General features: G+C 40.7%; 1 protein-coding gene across 2 annotated transcripts in view; it reads left to right on the forward strand.

Moving 5' to 3' along the window:
- Window positions 1-17561, forward strand: part of cyfip1 (cytoplasmic FMR1 interacting protein 1) — a 185653-nt gene extending 168092 nt beyond the window's left edge. For both annotated transcript variants that reach the window (XM_072576968.1, XM_072576967.1), the window contains exons 27-31: window positions 4336-4408; window positions 11869-11963; window positions 14436-14674; window positions 15167-15314; window positions 16789-17561. In XM_072576968.1, the coding sequence (XP_072433069.1) occupies window positions 4336-4408; window positions 11869-11963; window positions 14436-14674; window positions 15167-15314; window positions 16789-16953 (720 nt within the window). In that variant the 3' untranslated portion in view covers window positions 16954-17561. The remainder of the gene's footprint in view (window positions 1-4335; window positions 4409-11868; window positions 11964-14435; window positions 14675-15166; window positions 15315-16788) is intronic.
- The last annotated feature ends 3594 nt before the right edge of the window (window positions 17562-21155 follow it).

Raw genomic sequence — 21155 nt, forward strand, 5'->3', positions numbered from 1 at the left:
AGTGTTTGGTTCACAACCCCTATCAATGTGGGAACTAATTATAATTTTTATAAGTTTGTAGAATATACAAAATGTGGTGGGTGAGAGTTGTGACGAGAGTGCAAAAATGATTCTGGAGGATTTGGACAGGCTTAGGCAATAGACAAAAGTTTGGCAGATGGCACATAATATGGATGTGTGTGAGGTTATCTATTTTGATCGGAGGAATGAAGGTACCTAGTGTTTTTTTTTAAATGTTGAGAGATTGGAAAGTGCAATGTCCAAAGTGACCTCGATGTCCTGAAAGCTAAACTGTAATTTATAAGGCAAGTGATATGTGAACCTTTGCAGGAAGATTTGAGTACAAAAACTAAAGGTTTTGTTTTAATTGAATTGTGCACTGGTTAGACCTTTGTGCAGTCTGGCCCCCTGACCTAAGGAAGGATTTACTTGCCATAAGTGAGTGCACAGTTAGGTGTTCACTCGGCTGATTCACGGGAAGGGGCATCTTCGTATGAGATAAGGTTGAGGAGGCAGGGAAGAATGAGAAGCGATCTCAAAGAAGTTTAAAATTGTTGAGGGTTGAGTAGATGCAGGTTGAATATTTCCCTTACTATAGGGCCTAGTACAAGGGGGACACAGCCACTTAGTTGGGGTGAAGGAGAACTTCCTCAGAGGGTGATGAGTCTTTGGAATTTTCTACCTTTGAAGGCTGTGGAAGCTTATTCATTAAGTTCAAGACAGACATTGATGGATTACTGATTATTAATGACATCAGTGGATGTAGGGATGGAACAGGCATATGGCATTGAGGTAAATGATCAGCCAAAACGGAGAATGATGGAGTAGGTTTAAGGTACTAAGGTTTAAGCTACTCCTGTTCCTACTTTCCTAAATCTAGGAGGACTTGGGTAAAGTAATTGAAGATGTTTTGATACCACTGGGACTTAGATTCTTTAAATAATTATCTTTGATAATTCAGATTTATTATTTAAGTCCAGACAGAACATGTGGTTTGCTCCTAATCTGATGCAGCTCTCAGACTACTTTCTTGTGGTTCTGAAAGATCAGTTCCCTCCACTTCTGCCAATCTAATGACAAAACCATAATCTGTAATATGGAAACTGATTATGCAGCCATATGGTCTACACCAATGTTTATAAGTTACTGAATTTTAGCTTTGGTGTGATACAAAAGGAAGCTATCGTGCTGTGTCAATTCTCCAAGTGAGGATCTTATCTAATGCCATCCTCCTGCCTTCTCTGTAACCATGTGCATTCCTTCAACTGAGGTAGCCAACTCATTTACGTTTGAATACTTTGATTGAACCCTCCTCCACCACACCATGCATTTCAGACCCCTAATCACGCTGTGTAAAAAGGCTTTTTCTCCATCACTGCTGCTGCTTGAAAGTATATAGAGGGGGAGGGGGGTTTAGATGAATGTCAGCTTACAAAAGATTTTAAACTAATTAGAAGGTTTTGAGTGGATTAATTTGGGCTTTAATTAAACTGATTAGAGGGCTTTAAAATAATTAGAGGGGAGGGTTTGGCAGAGGGGACATTTAGGCTTATGCAGCAAAATGATATGGCAGCAGTACAGGACAGCTTGGATATACATTTGGATTATGATATGGGGATAGGGGGCAGGAACACAAGAAGGGGGTAAAGTGTGCAAACATAGAAAAACAGCAGCAAATAAGGTCAAAAAGGAGGAAAAAAAGTGATAGAAAGGCAAAATTAATAGCTCATTACTTAAATGCACATTGTATTCAGAACAAAATAAATGAATTGATGGCACAAACAGGGCTTCTTATTACCTGTAGCCATTGTGGAGACATGGTTATAAAGGGACCAAGGTTCAGAATTAGATATTCAAAGGTATGTAACTTTTCTAAAAGAAAATGCATGATGAGGAATAAGTATGACAGCAAGAATTGATCTTGGAAGATATAGAGTCCACACAGATGAAGTTGGAAATAACAAGGGGAAGGAGACACTGAATCCCCCACTACCAAAAGCTAGGGAGTTACCATTGACTAGAAACTGAATGGGACCAATTATATAACTATTGTGGTCACGACCACATCAGGGGCTCAGAATACTGCAGTGACTAATGGACCACCTGACTCCCTATCTGCAAGGCACAAGTCAGGAGTGTGATGGAATGCTCCTTACTTGCCTGGATCTGTGCAGGTCCAACAACCTATCACCATTACCCCCCCCACCTTCGTTTACCATCCCATTCCCAGCTACCTCCCACCCCCTCCCATTTATCTCTCAGCAAACCCCCCCCCCCCCCCGGTCACCGCTGGCAACACATTCCTGATGAAGAGCTTATGCTTGACATTTCCTTGGATGGTGCCTGACCAGCTGTACTTTTCCAGCACCATACTTTTTGATCCAGGCCCAACAACAGTCAAAAAAACTTGATAGATACAGGAGAAGGCAGAGACTTGATTGGCAAACATTCAGTCTCTCCTCCAGTGACTCTTAGTAGCAGTGTATCTACAAGATGGATCGTAGAATTCACCAAGGTTCCTTAGACTGCACCTCCTAAACCAGAAAATACTGCCATTTAGGACAAGGACAACAGATGCATGGGAACACCACCACCTGCACATTCCTCTCCAAGCCAGTCACCATCCCTTTGTTATACCCTTTGTTTTATTACTAAAGCCCTGCTGTTACTAGAATTTGTTTCCTCTGCTTTCCACTTCTGGCTTTTATTTCTTCTGTGTCATTTCTAATTATGTTTCTCTTTATTGTGTCTTCCCATTTAGATTCCCAATCTCCTGCTGCTCTTGTTAAGCCATCTCCCACAATAGTAGTGACTAGTCCTGTGTTGCTGGGGTGCAACCTGTCCAGTTTATACAGGTTGCATCTTCCCTAGAGTTGATCACAATGCCTCAGGATCTAAATCCCTCCCTACTATGCCATCTCTTCAGTCATGCAAAGGTCAGGTTTTTCTATTTCTGATCTCACTAGCACATGCCAGTGGGATTAATCTTGCATGAACTGCCTTTTGACATGCTGTTTTGAAATTTATTTCTCAGTTTCCTACATTTTGTTTGCAGAATTGCAGCCTTTTTACCTAAATAGTTGGTACTGATGTGGACTGTGACTTCTGTCTGTTCTCTCTTCTTGGCCCTTCAGAACGTACTGCTACCGTTCATTGCCTGACTAGCGCCACAATCAAGGATGTCAATGTAACATCCTGGAATCTTGTCTGTGACTTCAGACACATCTATCTATTCTCCTTCGAATAGAATCTTCTATCATTATTGCTTAAGAACATAGAACAGTAAATGCAGGAAGGGGCCCTTTGGCCCACAATATTGTGCTGCACATGACGCTAAATTAAACTAATCCCTTCTATCTGCCCTTGGTCCATGTCCCTCCATTTCATGTATATTCATACTTTGTTTCCAAAATCATTCATGGCAACACAAACTTGGCTCTTCCTGCATTCTCCTGAGAAACCGTCTCTCCCAGCAGTAACCACTAGAGAGGGAAATGGAGCATGGGACCCATGTGCCACTACCTGCTACTTCTGCTCAGACTGGTCACTCATTCCTTTTTGCCGATGGATTGTTTATCACGGTGTGACCACCTCACTGTACATGTTATCCATGAAGATTTCAGTCTTGTGGATGCATCACCCTTGTGATTGACTGCAGCCACTGCTCCAGGTCTGAACTGTGGCTTCAGAGTGGCTGCAGCTGGAATTACTACTTGTAAATGTTGCCACGCTGAACAGTAACACATTTGATTTGTATGCTCCATATATTTTGTGGATAATAAAACTTTTAAGTGCTTAATCATTTTTACAATGTTTAATGTAAGTTGTTTTCTCATCTTTGTGAAAAGACAGAACGCATACAACTATATTCCTCTGCAAGTATTGGGTACTTAATTGAGTAGAGGAGGTGATTTCGGCCCATTTTCATGTGAGGCTGTTTGAATAATTATCTACTCAGTTCAAATTTTCCTCATAGTTTTGTAAATTTGTGCTGTTTAAGTACCTAGTTTAACCCTTTTTTGTTTTGCATGTTACTGTTGAGTGTTCCAAATTTCTCCTTAGCTTCTGCTATGAAGGCATTTAATTTTTCCATTTTTTAAAGAAAATTCCCAATCAGCTGTGCCATCCTGGGAAATTCTTGTGAATCAGGTTCCCTTGCTCATTACTCACTAACAGCACATTGTCCTTCAACACAAATCTGTTACTGAATATAATGTGTTAAGAATATTGCATAATAGATAAACTATTTAACATGTCGCTTTTTCAGTGTGATGCAATTGCAAATTTTCTTACGTAGTTTTATGCGCAACTTCTTAATTTGCCTTCTCTGTTCAGTCTCTGGAGGAAGTCTGTGACTTGCTACATGCTGCACCATTCCAGAATATTTTGCCAAGAATCCATGTCAAAGGTAATTACTGAGAGCATCACACATTTGCCGTCCAGTGAGACCTCTCCATTACTGGTCATTGAATTCAATGTAATAATTGTATTGCTTCTTTTAGCCTTAAATAGCAATTCCCATATTATTTTTTAAGCTAATGAAGTTAACATTTCAAAGTACATAAATACAGTGACTTGAAGCTATCATAATATAACTGGTCTTATAAAAATGGCTCGTTATTTTAAGAGTTACAAAATGGTTCCAAAACAAAAGGAGGAATAAATTACATAAAGTTAACATGGGGTACAACAAATAATTAGGAAGACAAATGAAATGTGCCTGTATTGCAAAGGAACTGGAGTATAAGTGGTGAGGAAACTTTGCTACAACTGCAAGGGACATTGCTGAGATGTCACTTAGAATACTTCCTGCAGTTTTTGGTGGCCTTATTTAAGAGTGGATGTATTTGCATTGGAGATACTTCAGAGAAGGTTCATGCAGTTAATTCCTGGGTTGAATGTCTTCTGAGGAAACATTGATCAGATTCAGTGATATGTTCAGTGTGCTTTTGAAGAATGAGAAATGACCTTACAGAAATGTATAAGATCCCAGGGGTAGAGGGTGGATCTTATAGACAATAGGTGCAGGAGTAGGCCATTCTGCCCTTCGAGCCTGCACCACCATTCAATATGATCATGGCTGATCATCCTTAAACAGTATCCTGTTCCTGCCTTATCTCCATAACCCTTGATTCCACTATCCTTGAGAGCTCTATTCAACTCTTTCTTAAATGAATCCAGAGACTGGGCCTCCACTGCCCTCTGGGGCAGAGCATTCCACACAGCCACCACACTCTGGGTGAAGAAGTTTCTCCACATCTCTGTCCTAAATGGTCTACCCTGTATTTTTAAGCTGTGTCCTCTGGTTCGGTGCACACCCATCAGCGGAAACATGTTTCCTGCCTCCAGAGTGTCCAATCCTTTAATAATCTTATATGTCTCAATCAGATCCCCTCTCAGTCTTCTAAGCTCGAGGGTATACAAGCCCAGTCGCTCCAGTCTTTCAGCGTAAGGTAGTCCCGCCATTCCAGGCATTGACCTCGTGAACCTACGCTGCACTCCCACAACAGCCCGGATGTCTTTCCTCAAATTTGGAGACCAGAACTGCACACAGTACTCCAGGTGTGGTCTCACCAGGGCCCTGTACAGCTGCAGAAGAACCTCTTTGCTTCTATACTCAATCCCTCTTGTTATGAAGGCCAGCATGCTATAAGCTTTCTTCACTACTTGCTGTACCTGCATGCTTGCCTTCATTGACTGGTGTACAAGAACACCCAAATTTCTTTGTACTGCCCCTTTACCTAAATTGATTCCATATAGGTAGTAATCTGCCTTCCTGTTCTTGCCACCAAAGTGGATAACCGTATATTTATCCACATTAAACTGCATCTGCCATGCATCTGACCACTCACCTAACCTTTCCAGGTCACCCTGTAATCTCCTAACATCCTCCTCACATTTCACCCTGCCACCCAGCTTAGTATCATCAGCAAATTCGCTAATGTTGTTACTAATACCATCTTCTATATCATTAATATATATTGTAAAAAGCTGCGGTCCCAGCACTGATCCTTCGGTACCCCACTGGTCACTGCCTGCCATTCCGAAATGGAGCCGTTTATCACTACTCTTTGTTTCCTGTCAGCCAACCAACTTTCAATCCAAGTTAGTACTTTGCCCCCAATACCATGTGCCCTAATTTTGCTCACTAACCTCCTATGTGGGACTTTATCCCAAAAAGCTTTCTGAAAGTCCAAGTACACTACATCTACTGGATCTCCCTCATCCATCTTCAGAGTTGCATCCTCAAAAAACTCCAGAAGATTAGTCAAGCATGATTTCCCCTTCATAAATCCATGCTGAATCTAACCTATCCTGTTACTGCTATTCAGATGTGTCGTGATTTCATCCTTTATAATAGACTCCAGCATCTTTCCCACCACTGAGGTCAGACTAACTGGTCTATAATTTCCTGCTTTCTCTCTCCCACCTTTCTTAAAAAGTGGTACAACATTAGCCACCCTCCAGTCCGCAGGAACTGATCCCGAATCTAATGAACTCTGGAAAATAATCACCAACGCATCCACGATTTCTAGAGCCACCTCCTTCAGTACCCTGGGATGTAGACCATCAGGCCCCGGGGACTTATCAACTTTCAGACCTAACAGTCTCTCCAACAGCAATTCCTGGCAAATATAAATTCCCTTCAGCTGCTGTTACCTCTAGGAGATTGCTTGTGTCTTCCCCAGTGAGCACAGATCTGAAGTACCAATTCAACTCTTCTGCCATTTCTTTGTTCCCTGTAATATATTCCCCTGTTTCTGTCTTCAAGGGCCCAATTTTAGTCTTAACCATTTTTTTAGCCTTTCACATACCTAAAAAAGCTTTTACTATCCTCCTTTATATTTTTGACCAGTTTACCTTCGTACCTCATTTTTTTCTGTGTATTTCCTTCTTAGTAATCCTCTGTTCTTTAAAAGCTTCCCAGTCCTCCGTTTTCCCACTTATCTTTGCTATGTTATACTTTTTCTCTTTTAACTTTATCTGTTTCTTAACTCCCCTCATCAGCCACGGCTACCCATGCCTCCTCCTAGGATCTTTCTTCCTTTTTGGAATGAACTGATCCTGCATCTTTTGCATTGTACACATAAATATGAACCATTGTTCCTCCACTGTCATCCCTGCTAAGGTATTGCACCATTGAACTTTGGCCAGCTCCTCCCTCATAGCTCCGTAGTTCCCTTTATTCAACTGAAATATTGTCACTCCGATTGTACGCTCTCCCTCTCAAATTGCAGATTGAAGCTTATTGTATTATGGTCGCTACTTCTCAATGGCTCCTTCACTTCAAGGTCCCTGATCAATTCTGGTTCGTTGCACAATACCAGATCCAGAATTGTCTTTTCCCTGGTAGGCTCCAGCACCAGCTGTTCTAAGAATCCATCTTGGAGGCAGTCCACAAAGTCTCTTTCTTGAGGTCCAGCCTTGCCAGCCTTATTTTCCTTATGGATAATCTAGAACTTGGGGCACAGTTTCAAAGTAATGGGTCACCTGTTTAAGACAGATTTTTTTTTAAGAGGGTCATCAATCTTTGAATTTTTTAACTCTAGAGCAATGTAAATATATTCAAGACTGAGTTGAACAGTTTTGATCTACAAGCGAGTCAAATAATGACCTCATCCCCATTAAAAGTTCTATTTGAAATTGCATTCTAGAACCTGAGTGTTCACTGTGTAAAAACATTTATCCTCACATTGCCTTTAATACTTTTGCCATTCACTTTAAATCTGTCTCCTCTGGTTCTCAACCCTTTCTTCCAGACAGCTTGTCATTTTGAACACTTTGTCAAATCGCCTCTCAACTTTCTCGAAGGACAACAGCCACAGCTTTTCCAATGTGTTCTGCTAACTGAAGTCTTTTTTGTGGAACTATTCTCCCGTATCTTTATATTTTCACTAAAATATGGCCCATAGAATTGGAAAAATACTTAAGTTGAGGCCAAACCAGTGCTTTATAAAGTTTCATCCTAACTTCTGTGTCTTTGTATCCTATGTCTGTTTGTAAAAACTAGCATATTGTTTGCTTGCCCTGCCACCTTCAGCAATGTGTACCCATATACACCCCAGCGTCTCTGCTGCTGCATCCCTTTTGGAATTGTACCCTTTGTATTGTATTGCCTCTCGTTGTTATCGAAATGAACCACCTCTCAATTTTCTTCATTAAATTTCATCTACATGTCTGTCCATGAAAATGTTGTCATTTATCTCAAGAGGGTTGGAATATAAAAGCACCGTTGTGCTCACTGTTGAGACTTTATAAAGCTCTGGTTAGGCCCCATTTGGAGTACTGTGTCCAGTTTTGGTCCCCACACTTCAGGAAGGACATACTGGCACTGGAACGTGTCCAGCAGAGATTCACACAGATGATCCCCGGAATGGTAGGTCTAACATATGAGGAACGGCTAATTGTATTCATTGGAGTTTAGAAGATTAAGGGGAGATCTAATAGAAACTTATAAGATAATACATGGCTTGGAAAGGAAATTGTTTCCTTAGGCGAGGAGACTAGGACCCGTGGACACAGCCTTAGAATTAGAACGTAGAAGAATACAGCACAGTACAGGCCCTTCGGCCCTCGATGTTGCGCCGATCAAAGCCCACCTAACCTACGCTAACCCACTATCCTCCATATACCTATCCAATGCCCGCTTAAATACCCATAAAGAGGGAGAGTCCACTACTGCTACTGGCAGGGCATTCCATGAGCTTACGACTCGCTGAGTGAAGAACCTACCCCTAACATCAGTCCTATATCTACCCCCCCTTAATTTAAAGCTATGCCCCCTTGTAATAGCTGACTCCATACGTGGAAAAAGGTTCTCACTGTCAACCCTATCTAACCCCCTAATCATCTTGTACACCTCTATCAAGTCACCCCTAAACCTTCTTTTCTCCAATGAAAACAACCCCAAGTGCCTCAGCCTTTCCTCATAGGATCTTCCTACCATACCACGCAACATCCTGGTAAACTTCCTCTGCACCCGTTCCAGTGCCTCCACATCCTTCCTATAGTATGGCGACCAAAACTGCACACAATATTCCAGATGCGGCCGCACCAGAGTCTTATACAACTGCAGCATGACCTCAGGACTCCGGAACTCAATTCCTCTACCAATAAAAGCCAGTACGCCATATGCCTTCTTCACCGCACTATTTACCTGGGTGGCAACTTGCAGAGATCTGTGTACATGGACACCAAGATCCCTCTGCTCTTCCACACTACCAAGTAGTCTACCATTAGCCCAGTAATCCATCTTTTTATTACTCTTACCAAAGTGAATCACCTCACACTTAGCTACATTGAACTCCATTTACCACCTTTCTGCCCAGCTCTGCAGCTTCTCTATATCCCGCTGTAACCTGCCACATCCTTCCTCACTGTCTACAACTCCTCCGACTTTCGTATCATCCGCAAACTTGCTCACCAAACCTTCTAACCCTTCCTCCAGGTCATTTATAAAAATGACAAACAGCAATGGTCCCAAAACAGATCCTTGCGGAACACCGCTAGTGACTGCACTCCAAGATGAACCTTTGCCATCAACTACTACCCTCTGTCTTCTTCCAGCCAGCCAATTCCTAATCCAAACCTCCAACTCACCCTCAATGCCATATCTCTGTATTTTCTGCAGTAGCCTACCATGGGGGACCTTATCAAACGCCTTACTAAAATCCATATATACCACATCTACCGCTTTCCCCTCATCTACCTCCTTAGTCACCTTCTCAAAGAATTCAATAAGGTTTGTGAGGCACGACCTGCCCTTCACAAAACCATGCTGACTATCCTTGATCACATTATTCTTATCCAGATGTGCATAAATCCTATCCCTTACAATTCTCTCTAAGACTTTGCCCACAACAGAAGTGAGACTCACTGGCCTATAGTTACTAGGATTATCCCTACTCCCCTTCTTGAACAAGGGAACCACGTTTGCTAGCCTCCAGTCCTCTGGCACTACTCCTGTAGACAAAGAGGACACAAAAATCAAGGCCAATGGCTCTGCAATCTCCTCCCTTGCTTCCCAGAGAATCCTAGGATAAATGCCATCAGGCCCATGGGACTTATCTATTTTCACCCTTGCCAGAATTTCCAACACCTCTTCTCTAAATATCTCAAAGCCATCCATTCTACTTATTCGTGCCTCAGTATTCATATCGACAACAATGTCCTGTTCCTGAGTGAATACTGACGAAAAGTATTCATTCAGTGCCTCCCCAATCTCTTCAGCCTCCACACGCAACTTCCCATTACTATCCTTGATTGGACCTATTCCTTCCCTAGTCATTCTTTTATTCCTAACATACCTATAGAAAGCCTTAGGGTTTTCCCTAATCCTACCAACTAAGGACCTTTCATGTCCCCTCCTTGCTGCTCTTAGCTCTCTCTTCAGGTCCTTCCGGGCTACCTTATAACTCTCAATCGCCCCTATTGAACCTTCACGCCTCATCTTTACAAAGGCCGCCCTCTTCCATTTAACAAGGGATTCCAATTCCTTATTAAACCACGGCTCCCTCACACGACCCTTTCCTCCCTGCCTGATAGGTACGTACTTATCAAGGACACTCAATAGTTGCTCCTTGAACAAGTTCCACATATCAATTACGCTCTTGCCTTGGAATCTACTTTTCCAATCCACACATCCTTAGTCATGCCTCAACGCATCATAATTTCCCTGCCCCGAGCTATAACTCTTGCCCTGTAGTACACACTTATCCCTCTCCATCACGAGAGTAAAAATCACCGAATTGTGGTCACTGTCCCCAAAGTGCTCACCTACTTCTAGTTCTAATACCTGGCCTGGTTCGTTACCCAGAACCAAATCCAGTATGGCCTCACCTCTTGTTGGCTTATCTACATATTAGAGGGGGTAAATTCAGAACAGAAATGTGGAGACATTTCTTCAGCCAGAGAATGGTGGGCCTGTGGAATTCATTGCCGCAGAGTGCAGTGGAGGCTAATTGTCTTCAAGGCAGAGATTGATAAATTCTTGATGTCACAAGGAATTAAGGGCTATGGGGACAATGCGGGTAAGTGGAGTTGAAATGCCTATCAGCCATGATTGAATGGTGGAGTGGACTCGATGGGCCGAATGGCCTTACTTCCACTCCTATGTCTTATGGTCTTATGACCGTTTCTCATAGTTTACAATGCCCCCACATTTTGTCATTTACAAATTTTGAAACTATGCTATGCACACCAAATTCTGGGATGTTTCCACAAATCAAGGACAGCATTGGGTCTAATACCAATCCCTCTTTACACCATCCTTCAATTTTGAAAAGCCGTTCACAATTACTCTTTGCTTCCTGGTGCTCGGCCAACTCTATATACCTCATGTCATTTTTATGCTTCAGTTTTGCTGATAAGTCTATTGTGTGACACTTTTACAAGAGCTTTTCTGGAGATGCATCAACTACATTACTCTTGTCAAGTGTCTTGTCAAGACGAGAAAATTCCAAAAAATACTAATCAATTTATTCAAGCACATTTGGCATTTAATATATCTCTACTGACCTTGATTGAGGTATTAATTAATAGCGCAAGAATTTGCTGAATGAGAGAGATCTGTAATCCTTTTGGATTTAGCTCAGTCCTTGCTAAAATAAAGGACTGTGTGTTTTAATTGAATAAATGTGTATTTTATATGTATTTTGAATTTAAATAATAAAACATATTAAACTTGGAACAAACATAAATCAAATCACAAAAAATTGATCATTTGAAACTTTGTGTTTTAAAGTGAGCCGAAAAGGTTAGGTTTGCACGTACAGCAGCTAATTGCAGGGATTAATATGGAGAAATGCATCAAGCTTCATACCTTGGATAAGTGTTAATGTTTATAATATTACATGTCTAATTTATCAGAGGGTGAGCGGCTAGACACAAAGATGAAGAGACTGGAGGCTAAATATGCTGCACTTCATCTTGTTCCACTGATAGAACGACTTGGAACACCTCAGGTAATTTCTTTGGGGATTGTACTTTTTGTTGGAACTTGAATGTTACAGAATCACAGAACTGTTACAGTGCAGAAGGAGGCCGCTCAGCCCTTCTTGCCTGCACTAGTTCAATTACCCAACGCCAGTCTCTTGTCTTTTCCCCATATTTCTGTACCAATTTTATCCAAATAATCATTGAAAGCTCCCTTGAATAGATACTGATTTGAATTACCTACTTATGCTTGCATATGTATACAGTTATTCAAAGATTATTTGAACTAATGATTATTGCCTCAATACAGCCAAAACAGATATCTGTGCAAGATCTTATAAGAACCACTCCTGTTTTAGCAGCTGTGTAACTGTAAGCTATAAATTTGATTCTCAATACATGTTGCAAACTCTTCACTTGAAGACATAATTACTGTACAGCATGAAAATGTGCACTTCCTTCTAAAGAATGCCCCTTATTTGCACATTCTTGAAATTCTTAATAGTCTGGAATTTACCCCTCAGTTTAAAGGGAGGTAAATTCCAGGGCTGAAACAAAGGGTGTCAAGCTGAGGTAATTTAAGTTGATCTGGATTTTTAGGCTTTTAGTTAGTACTGGGCCAGTTACTGAACAAATTGGTTAATTTTTAAATTGAAGATCCTTGTCTGACATTATTTGTGAATAGTAGTTCTAAAACGTTAATCTGACACATCTGCTGTCTGCTGCATTGAAAGTTCTGCCCTCAAAGTGTTCAGAGGTGAATTAATTTGGCACTCAGGAGCTAACATATCTAACCTCTGAATGACTTTGCAAGTTATTTGACTAGTTACGTTTGTAACCTGAAACTTGAGCAGCATTTTAATTCTGATGTTATTCGCTGTTTGCTGAACAGCGTTTAGATGTTAGAAGCTTGAAAGGGTATGGTTTCACATTTTAAACAGCAGAATTGTACATGCCGCAGCCGTTGTAAAAGAGCACATCCTGAAACCTATAATGACTAACTCTGTGTGGGAACAATTATGGTGCGAATGCTCTGGTTTCCTTCAGTTCTTTTACACCTCAGATGTTGCTCCATACCTAGTGTAAACAGTATGCTTAAAATAAGAACAAAGGCATGAATATTGCCAAAAATAGTACATTTTGTAGAAGTTCTGCATCTTATGATTCTCAGGACAATTTGCAGGAACTAGTAAGTAATGTTTTTTTGAAGCAGTGCTCAAGTTCTGTACTACCAAAAGACTATTTATGAAACAAAGACACTTGTTTGAAAAGCTCTCCAACCACCTGTTCCTCGCCTTTAAGCTGACTTGCTTAGGAACTCTTGCACTATGAGTTGTAGCGTGTGATTTTAACTTGCCCTATATTGATTAGTGACAGGGGCTTAGGTGAAACAGGATTTATTAGGTGCATCCAGGAGGGTTTCTTGAAATAGTACATAAATAGTCCATGAGGGAAGGGTCAGTGCTAGACCTTAATTTGGGTAATGAGCCTGGCTAGGGTGATTGAAGTTTCAGTAGGGGAGTGTTTTGGGAATAGTGATCATAACTATCTTAAAACTTTCAGAATTATGGATAAGACTGGTCCTCGAGTGAAAGTGCTAAATTGGGGGATGGCTAATTATAACAGTTTTAGGTAAAAACTGGAGAAATTAGGTTAGGGTGGCTGTTTGGGGGTAGATTTTCATCTGATATGGGTCTTTTAAAGGCCAGTTGATCAGAGTGCAGGACCACCATGTTGCTATGAGGATGAAAGATAAGAATGGTCCTTTTGCAAGCGGCATGGTGGCTCAGTGGTTAGCACTGCTGCCTCACAGCGCCAGAGACCCGGGTTCAATTCTCACCTCAGGCAACTGTCTGTGTGGAGTTTGCACATTCTCCCTGTGTCTGTGTGGGTTTCCTCCGGGTGCTCCGGTTTCTTCCCACAGTCCAAAGATGTGCAGGTCAGGTGAATTGGCTGTGTTAGATTGCATGTATTGTTAGGTGAAGGGGTAAATGTAGGGGAGTGAGTCTGGGTGGGTTGCTCTTCGGAAGGTTTGTGTGGACTTGTTGGGCCGAAGGGCCTGTTTCCACACTGTAAGTAATCTAAAATAATCTAATCTAATTCCTTGTTTTAAGTTCTTTCTTTATTTTTCTGGTTGACTCCTGGAAAATTGGAGCCACTTATATAAACACTTGCAAGCATTTTACTGTCTGTGCATCTCCTTCACAAAACCCTAGTCATCAGGTCCACCAAGCCCCTCTTGACCACCTTGCTGACCTGGCCCAGTAATATCCTGGAATCCATTGTGAACAAATCTATAAGAAATCAGGCAATGGGTTTTAGTAATCATTCCGTTCACTAAAAGTAATTGATAATGAAACATTTTAAAACTATTGCATATCCTCAGTCTAATTCTCACTAAAATAGAAAATTAAAGTGGTTGACCTGAGAGATGAAAATTTAATGTTACGTTAGTCATAACCAGAATTCTGGATTTTATTTTTAAATCTTCCTGTAACCAGCAAGTTGCAATTGCAAGAGAAGGGGATCTGCTGACAAAGGAACGGCTGTGTTGTGGTCTCTCCATGTTTGAAGTGATTCTGACACGAATCCGGCAGTTTCTGGATGATCCCATATGGCGTGGACCTCTTCCGACTAATGGAGTAATGCATGTGGATGAATGTGTGGAATTTCACAGGCTGTGGAGTGCCATGCAGTTTGTGTACTGTATTCCAGTGGGAGCACATGAATTCACTGTAGAGTAAGTGCCTTGCTGTTTTAACATTTAACTTCCAAAGGAGTAGAAGCTGTATCCAGTGTTAATTTTATTAGCATTAATGATGTCTCTCAATCTAACCTGTATCTAATCTAATCTCATCTCATCTCATCTGTACCTGCTCCAACCTGATTCTCCCAGGCACAGTTCCAATAAGAATTCCCAAATAATGAGTAGACATCTTGACCCCTCTCTCTTAAAATCCTCAGGCCAGTGGCTATAATTGATGTTGGCTCACTGAGTACAGACCAGGCTTAAAACAAGGTACCTTCCTGATCAGAGAGCCTCAGTTCTTCATTGTTCAAATTGGCTGATTTATGAGGTTAGCTTCTTGATATAGTGTGGTAGAGGGAGACATCCAGGTCTAATTTAACTTTCCTATCTCATCTGAAAATTAATCTTAATCTATCAACTCAATATCAAATAATTCAAACTCACTGAGCGACTTGGTGTTAAACTTGTCTTCAATTCACACAGGCAGTGCTTTGGAGATGGACTGCACTGGGCTGGCTGTATGATCATTACACTGCTTGGGCAGCAACGCCGATTTGATGTCCTTGACTTTTGTTATCATTTGCTCAAAGTTCAGAAGCATGATGGGAAAGATGATGTCCTCAAAAATGTGGTACGTTTACTTTGAACATCTTCACATGGCTGCCATTAAATCTGTACGATGATATCAGTTACTCCAGCATTGGAGAAAGCACTGGGAAAGTGGAGAACTGTTCCATGGTCACTTCACAGTTTGATGCAACCCATCCCAATAATGAACTATTTCACAGCAGCAGAGGGTTAGGAAACGGATCAATTTGTGAACAAGAATCTCAAAGTAACCAGTTGAGAAGTATTTAAATGGTAGTCATGGTAGCTTCAGTTGATGGGAACATTATCCCACTGAAGAAATCTAGAAAGATTGAGTAACCATACAGGCAGTCCCTGGATTCCATTCCTGAGTACAACCGTAAGTTGATTTGTATGCAGGTCGGTATAAGATATCCATTTGTAAGTGTGGCGAAACTTTGCATGTCAGGTCCTTAAATTTAATAAGATGGAATCTCATGGATAAGAACAGAGCAGATTTAGGCCATTTTGGCCCCTCAAGCCTGCTCTGCCATTCGTTATATTTATGGCTCATCATTGAGCTCACTACCTAATCTCTTGATCCCTTTAGCCACAAGCTGTATCAATCTCCTTCTCGAAAAAAGTGTTTTAGCCTGAACCACTTTCTGTGGTAGAGAATTCCACAGGCTTGTCACTCTCTGGGTGAAGACATTTATGCTCATCTCAGTTATAGATCTTTCTCATGTACAGCACAGAAACAGACTCGTCCATGCTGACCAGATATCCTAACCTAATCTCTAGCCCCGTTTGCCAGCATTTGGCCCAGATCCCTTTTAAATGTTGTAATTGTACCAGCCTCCTCCACTTCCTCTATCAGGTCATTCCATCATCCTGTGTGTGAAAAAGTTGTCCCTTTGGTCCCTTTTAAATATTTCTCCTCTCATTCTAAACCTATGCCCTCTAGTTCTGGACTCTCCCACCTAGGGGCAAAGAACATGTCTATTTACCCTATCCATGCCCCTCCTGATTTTATAAACCTCTATAAGGTCACCCTTCAGCCTTCAGCGCTCCAGGGGAAACCGTCTTGGCCCATTCAGCCTTTCCCTATAGCTCAAATCCTCCAGCCCTGGCAACACCCTTGTAAATCATTTCTGAACCCTTTCAAGTTTCACAGCATCCTAAAAGGTTTTACTCCTTATCCTTAAACTATGACCCCAGCTTCTGGACACTCTCACCAGCAAAAACATTCTTCCTGCATGTAACCTGTCTAGTCCTGTTCAGAACTTTGAGTTTCTGAGAGACCCACTCCCCACCCATTTTTTCTAAACTCCAGTGACTGCAATCCTAACCGACTCAATCTCTCCTCATGCGTCAGACCTGTCATCTCGGAATCAATTGGGAAGTCCTTTACTGCACTCCCTCTATAGCGAGAACATCCTTCCTCAGACAAGGAGACCAAGCCTATGATGATCATTTATGAATTAATGTGTCATTTTCCAAATCATCATTTATGGAGTTTGTTCTATTTTGATTTGCAGCCTTTGAAGAAAATGGTTGACAGAATTCGCAAATTCCAAATTCTCAATGATGAGATCTTTGCTATCTTGAATAAGTATCTGAAGTCAGGTGATAGTGAGAACGTACCTGTGGAACACGTCCGCTGTTTCCAGCCACCTATTCATCAGTCGTTGGCAAGCTCATGAGAAAATTATACTCTCGGAACAGTTCAAGAATCCAGGGATATTTTTAATTCTAAAAATCATAATTTTACTGTTCTGAGTGCCTGCAACATAACTTAGCTGATACACTGCATTTTCATGATGGGAAATGTTGAAATTAAACTGCTGGGTGATTATTTTTAAGAGGTCAATGCATGGTTTGATGTGGTTGAGGGTTTTTACTGATGTCACCAAACACTACCAGCAATAAGTACCAGACAGAGGTTTAAAATAAAACAATAAAACTGGCTATTTTTAGAATAAATTTAGTTGCAAAGATTTCATGATAAATTTAATGTTATCAGATTGTGATTTTTTTGTAATGCCATTGTTATAAAAAGATTAACAATTTTGTTCAAATCTATATATTTTACTACACCTGCCTGCACTCATACTTTACTGGTGCTATACTAAAAGATGCCATTTTTCTATTCTATTCCAATAATATTTTTGCTCCTATTTTTTTCTAGTATAACTCATTTACAGTTAACTTCTCCACAGTTTATAGTTGCAATAAACTTGAAAGTGAACTTGGTCTTTGTTTGAAATCTTTGCCCGGTTATATGGAAGGAAATAAATACTACTTCATCTAATCTTAAGACTCTTCAACTTTCTCTTACACTTAAATCACAATTCAGTTGTTCATTTCCACCAGTTGTAATTTGGAGCTATATAAGAATAGATCTAATCCATTCTTCTCTATGGGATGCTGCAGCTTAGCTCAATATCCCTGACCATGGAGGGAGAAAGCCCAACTTAATTTCCGACTGCTAATTCCTGTCTATTGACCAGTTGCAAATGTGAAGATGAGATCCGGACATGATTAGCCTTAGCTGTGGTTTTCTCACTCATCAAATTTTCAGTAGACCCTCAGCCTTAGCTTGCACATGAAGAATAGAAATTGTCTTGGATCAAAGGAATGAAAACGTTAACATATGCGGACCATTTGAGGACTCTAGGGTCTATACTTGATGGAGTTTAGAAGAATGTGGGGGAATCTAATTGAAATTTATAGAATATTGAATAGCCTGGACAGAGTGGATAATGGGAAGATGTTTCCATTGGTAGGAGAGACTAGCCTGAGAGTTAAGGGAAGACCTTTTAGAACTGAGATAATGGGAAACTTCTTCAGCCAAAGAGTGGTGAACCTATTGAATTCCCGGCCACTAGAGGATGTGGAAGCCAGGTCATTAAGACTGAGATAAATAGCTTCTTGGTTGTCAGTGGGATCAAGGGTTATGGGGAAAAGGCAGGAGAAAGGGGATGAGAAACCTATCAGCCATGATTGAATGGTAGAGCAGACTCGATGGGGATGAATACCAATATTGAACGGCTAAAGATTTGCCTGCTGTGTAAGTAAAAATTAACAGTACTAAGTATTCTTTGCGACTATTTACATATATTTGCTGTTTGTATAGTGGAGAAAGAGCTCAACTTGCTACAAGACTAAAAAAAAGACTTAATGAAAGAATAAGCATTTAGAACGGATCTGCATTTGTCTTTGTAAAAATTCATTCCCGGGATGTATGGGCATTGCTGGCTGGGGCTAGTATTTATTGCTCTTCCCTAGATGCCCTTGGGAATATGTTACTGAGCTGCTGCCTTGAGTGGCTGTTGTCCATTCAGTTGAGATAGACTTCCAATGCCATTGGAGAGACCGTTCCAAGATATGACCCATCAACACTGAAGGAAAGGTGATATATTCCTATGACAGTATGGCTTGGAGACAAACTCGCAGGTGATGTACTGTATATCTGCTGCCCTTATCCTTCTAGATGGTAGTGGTCATGGGCTTGGAGGCTGCTGTCTAAGGAGCCACAGTTAATTTCTGAAGTGTGTCTTGAGGACAGTACACACTTCTGTTACTGAGCGTTGGTGGTGGAGGTTGTGGATGTGGTGCCAATTAAGCAAATTGCTTTGTCGTGTATGGTGTTGAGTTTCTTGAGTAAAAGCTGCACTTATCCAGGCAAGTGGGGATTATTCCATCAATTCTTGACTTGTGCACTGTAGATAGTGGACAGGCTGTGTGGAGTCAGGGGGTGAGTTCATGATGCAGGATTCCTAGTTTCTGATCTACTTATTTAGCTATCGGTATTCATATGGGTAATACACCATGGGAATAAGTTTCTAACCAATGGATGGGTTGCATGAAATCTGAGTGGTGGGGTTACCTTTGCCCCATTGGTACTGAAATAGGCTGTCCACCTCTCGGGCTGTCATATATATGTTCTAACACATTTTTATTCAATCTCTCTTGAAAATTTCAATTGATTTCACAATCATTTTTAGGACCAAGAGTTCCAGATAGCATACTAACCTTTGTATGAAAAAAAGTTGATGTTTTGTTCAGATAGCCTCGTTCTAACTTCAAAGTTCTGTCCTCTTGGGTTTCATCTCACCAAATGGAATTACATCATTGTATCAATTTGAAACCTGTTCTACTTAATTATAAATCCCTTTAATAGATCTGGAAACCATACAAACTCAGGAAAATATAAATCAAATTAATGTAACTGATCTCATAAGTTAATTTTTGAGGTCTTGGTGTCATTCTGATGAATCTAAGTTGTACTCTCAATTCCAATATATCTTTACTGAGGTTCAGTACATAAAATCAATGCACTTCTTAAAATTGAAACTGACCATGAGAGAGCTATATTTTTGTTCAAGAAAGGAATTTGGGTTATAGGGAAAAGGCAGGAAAATGGAGTTGAGGGATAACAAATCAGTTTTGATTTCTTGAAATGGTGGACCAGACTTAATGGGCTGAATGGCCTACTTATGATACTTTTTTTTGTGGTCTTAGTGTCAAAGTTGTGGAGAAGTCATTCTAGCTTTTGATTGCAGTTCCCTTTATGTAAATATAAATTTACTTTCAACATTTTAATTACTTTGTTACTTGTTCATTATGTTTCAGTGTACATGTATTTCACCCCCTGTCCCACCCCACCCTCTCTGGTTCCAGGCGTACTATAGCAACATGTGCAAATTTGTATTTCAAGGTGGATAGCCTAACTCTTTCCCCAAATTAAAGGCCATCTGATAGCTGGGGATTTCCCTACTTGCTGTCAGTGGCCCATTATACCTTCCTATTATCAGAGAATCACAGAATTGTTGTGGTGCAATAGGAAACCATTTGGGACATAGTGTTTACACTGGCTCTATGACCGAGTGCCAACCTCCTGCCTTTTCCCCATAACCCTGCATCCTATTCGTATCTCAACAGTGAACCAATTCTTCCTTGAATGCTTCAACTGAACTTGCCTCCCATACTTACCCATTGAAGTTCCTAGTTTAGTATAATCTGCTAGCCAGGATATATAATTCTCTGTCCATCTAAGTCATTAACAATAGAATGAAAATCTATGGAGTTGCATTCAGGTCCGTGGGGAGTGTTATTCACAGCAACATCCTTTATCCTTGTTGTTAATGACCTAACCAATTACTGACAAAGCTGCATTATTGTTTTTGCAATAATCCTATATGTTGGACCTGGCTTCCAAAAGTTCATTTGAATAATATTCATTGTTGGCTCTGTCCACCTGAAAAAAATTAACTGGATTATTTACCCATGACTCATCTGTCACATTTTCACTGACTTGCTTTGACCAACTGACTTGATTTGCACACCTGTTCGAATAAACTTAATTGCATTGTTTTATGATCATCTTCGAAAACTCTCTTGGGAGGTGTTAAGTTGGATATCATATTAATCCAACACCATATCAGTCAACTAAAACGTTGCAATTTCAAATTCAGACAACAGTGAATAGTTTTGAAACTGAAAAATGGAAATCAAAATGAATTTAATTTTGATTACAAGGTTAGTTCTGTTCAACCCCAGACCTTAAGAAAAATCCATTTTACTAATGGATGCCTCCAAAATTCCTGTTACAAAATTACATTCCAGGGAACATGCAATGACTTTAAAATAATTTTACTTGAATGTGAAGGGACAGAAATTAGGCAAAAACCATCAAAACATATGAGAAACTGCAGTCATAAACTATAACTGTAGCATGGTGGTTAACAGCACCAGGGACCCATGATTGATTCCTCTCTGACTACAAACTCTACATGTTCTCCCCACATCTGTGGGTTTTCCCCAGGTGCTCCTACCATCCAAAGGTATGCAGGATAGGTGGATTGGTCATGCTAAATTGCCCATAGTTTGCATGGATGTGCTG

This window comes from Chiloscyllium punctatum, chromosome 9, assembly GCF_047496795.1.
Source record: "Chiloscyllium punctatum isolate Juve2018m chromosome 9, sChiPun1.3, whole genome shotgun sequence".
Taxonomy (NCBI): domain Eukaryota; kingdom Metazoa; phylum Chordata; class Chondrichthyes; order Orectolobiformes; family Hemiscylliidae; genus Chiloscyllium; species Chiloscyllium punctatum.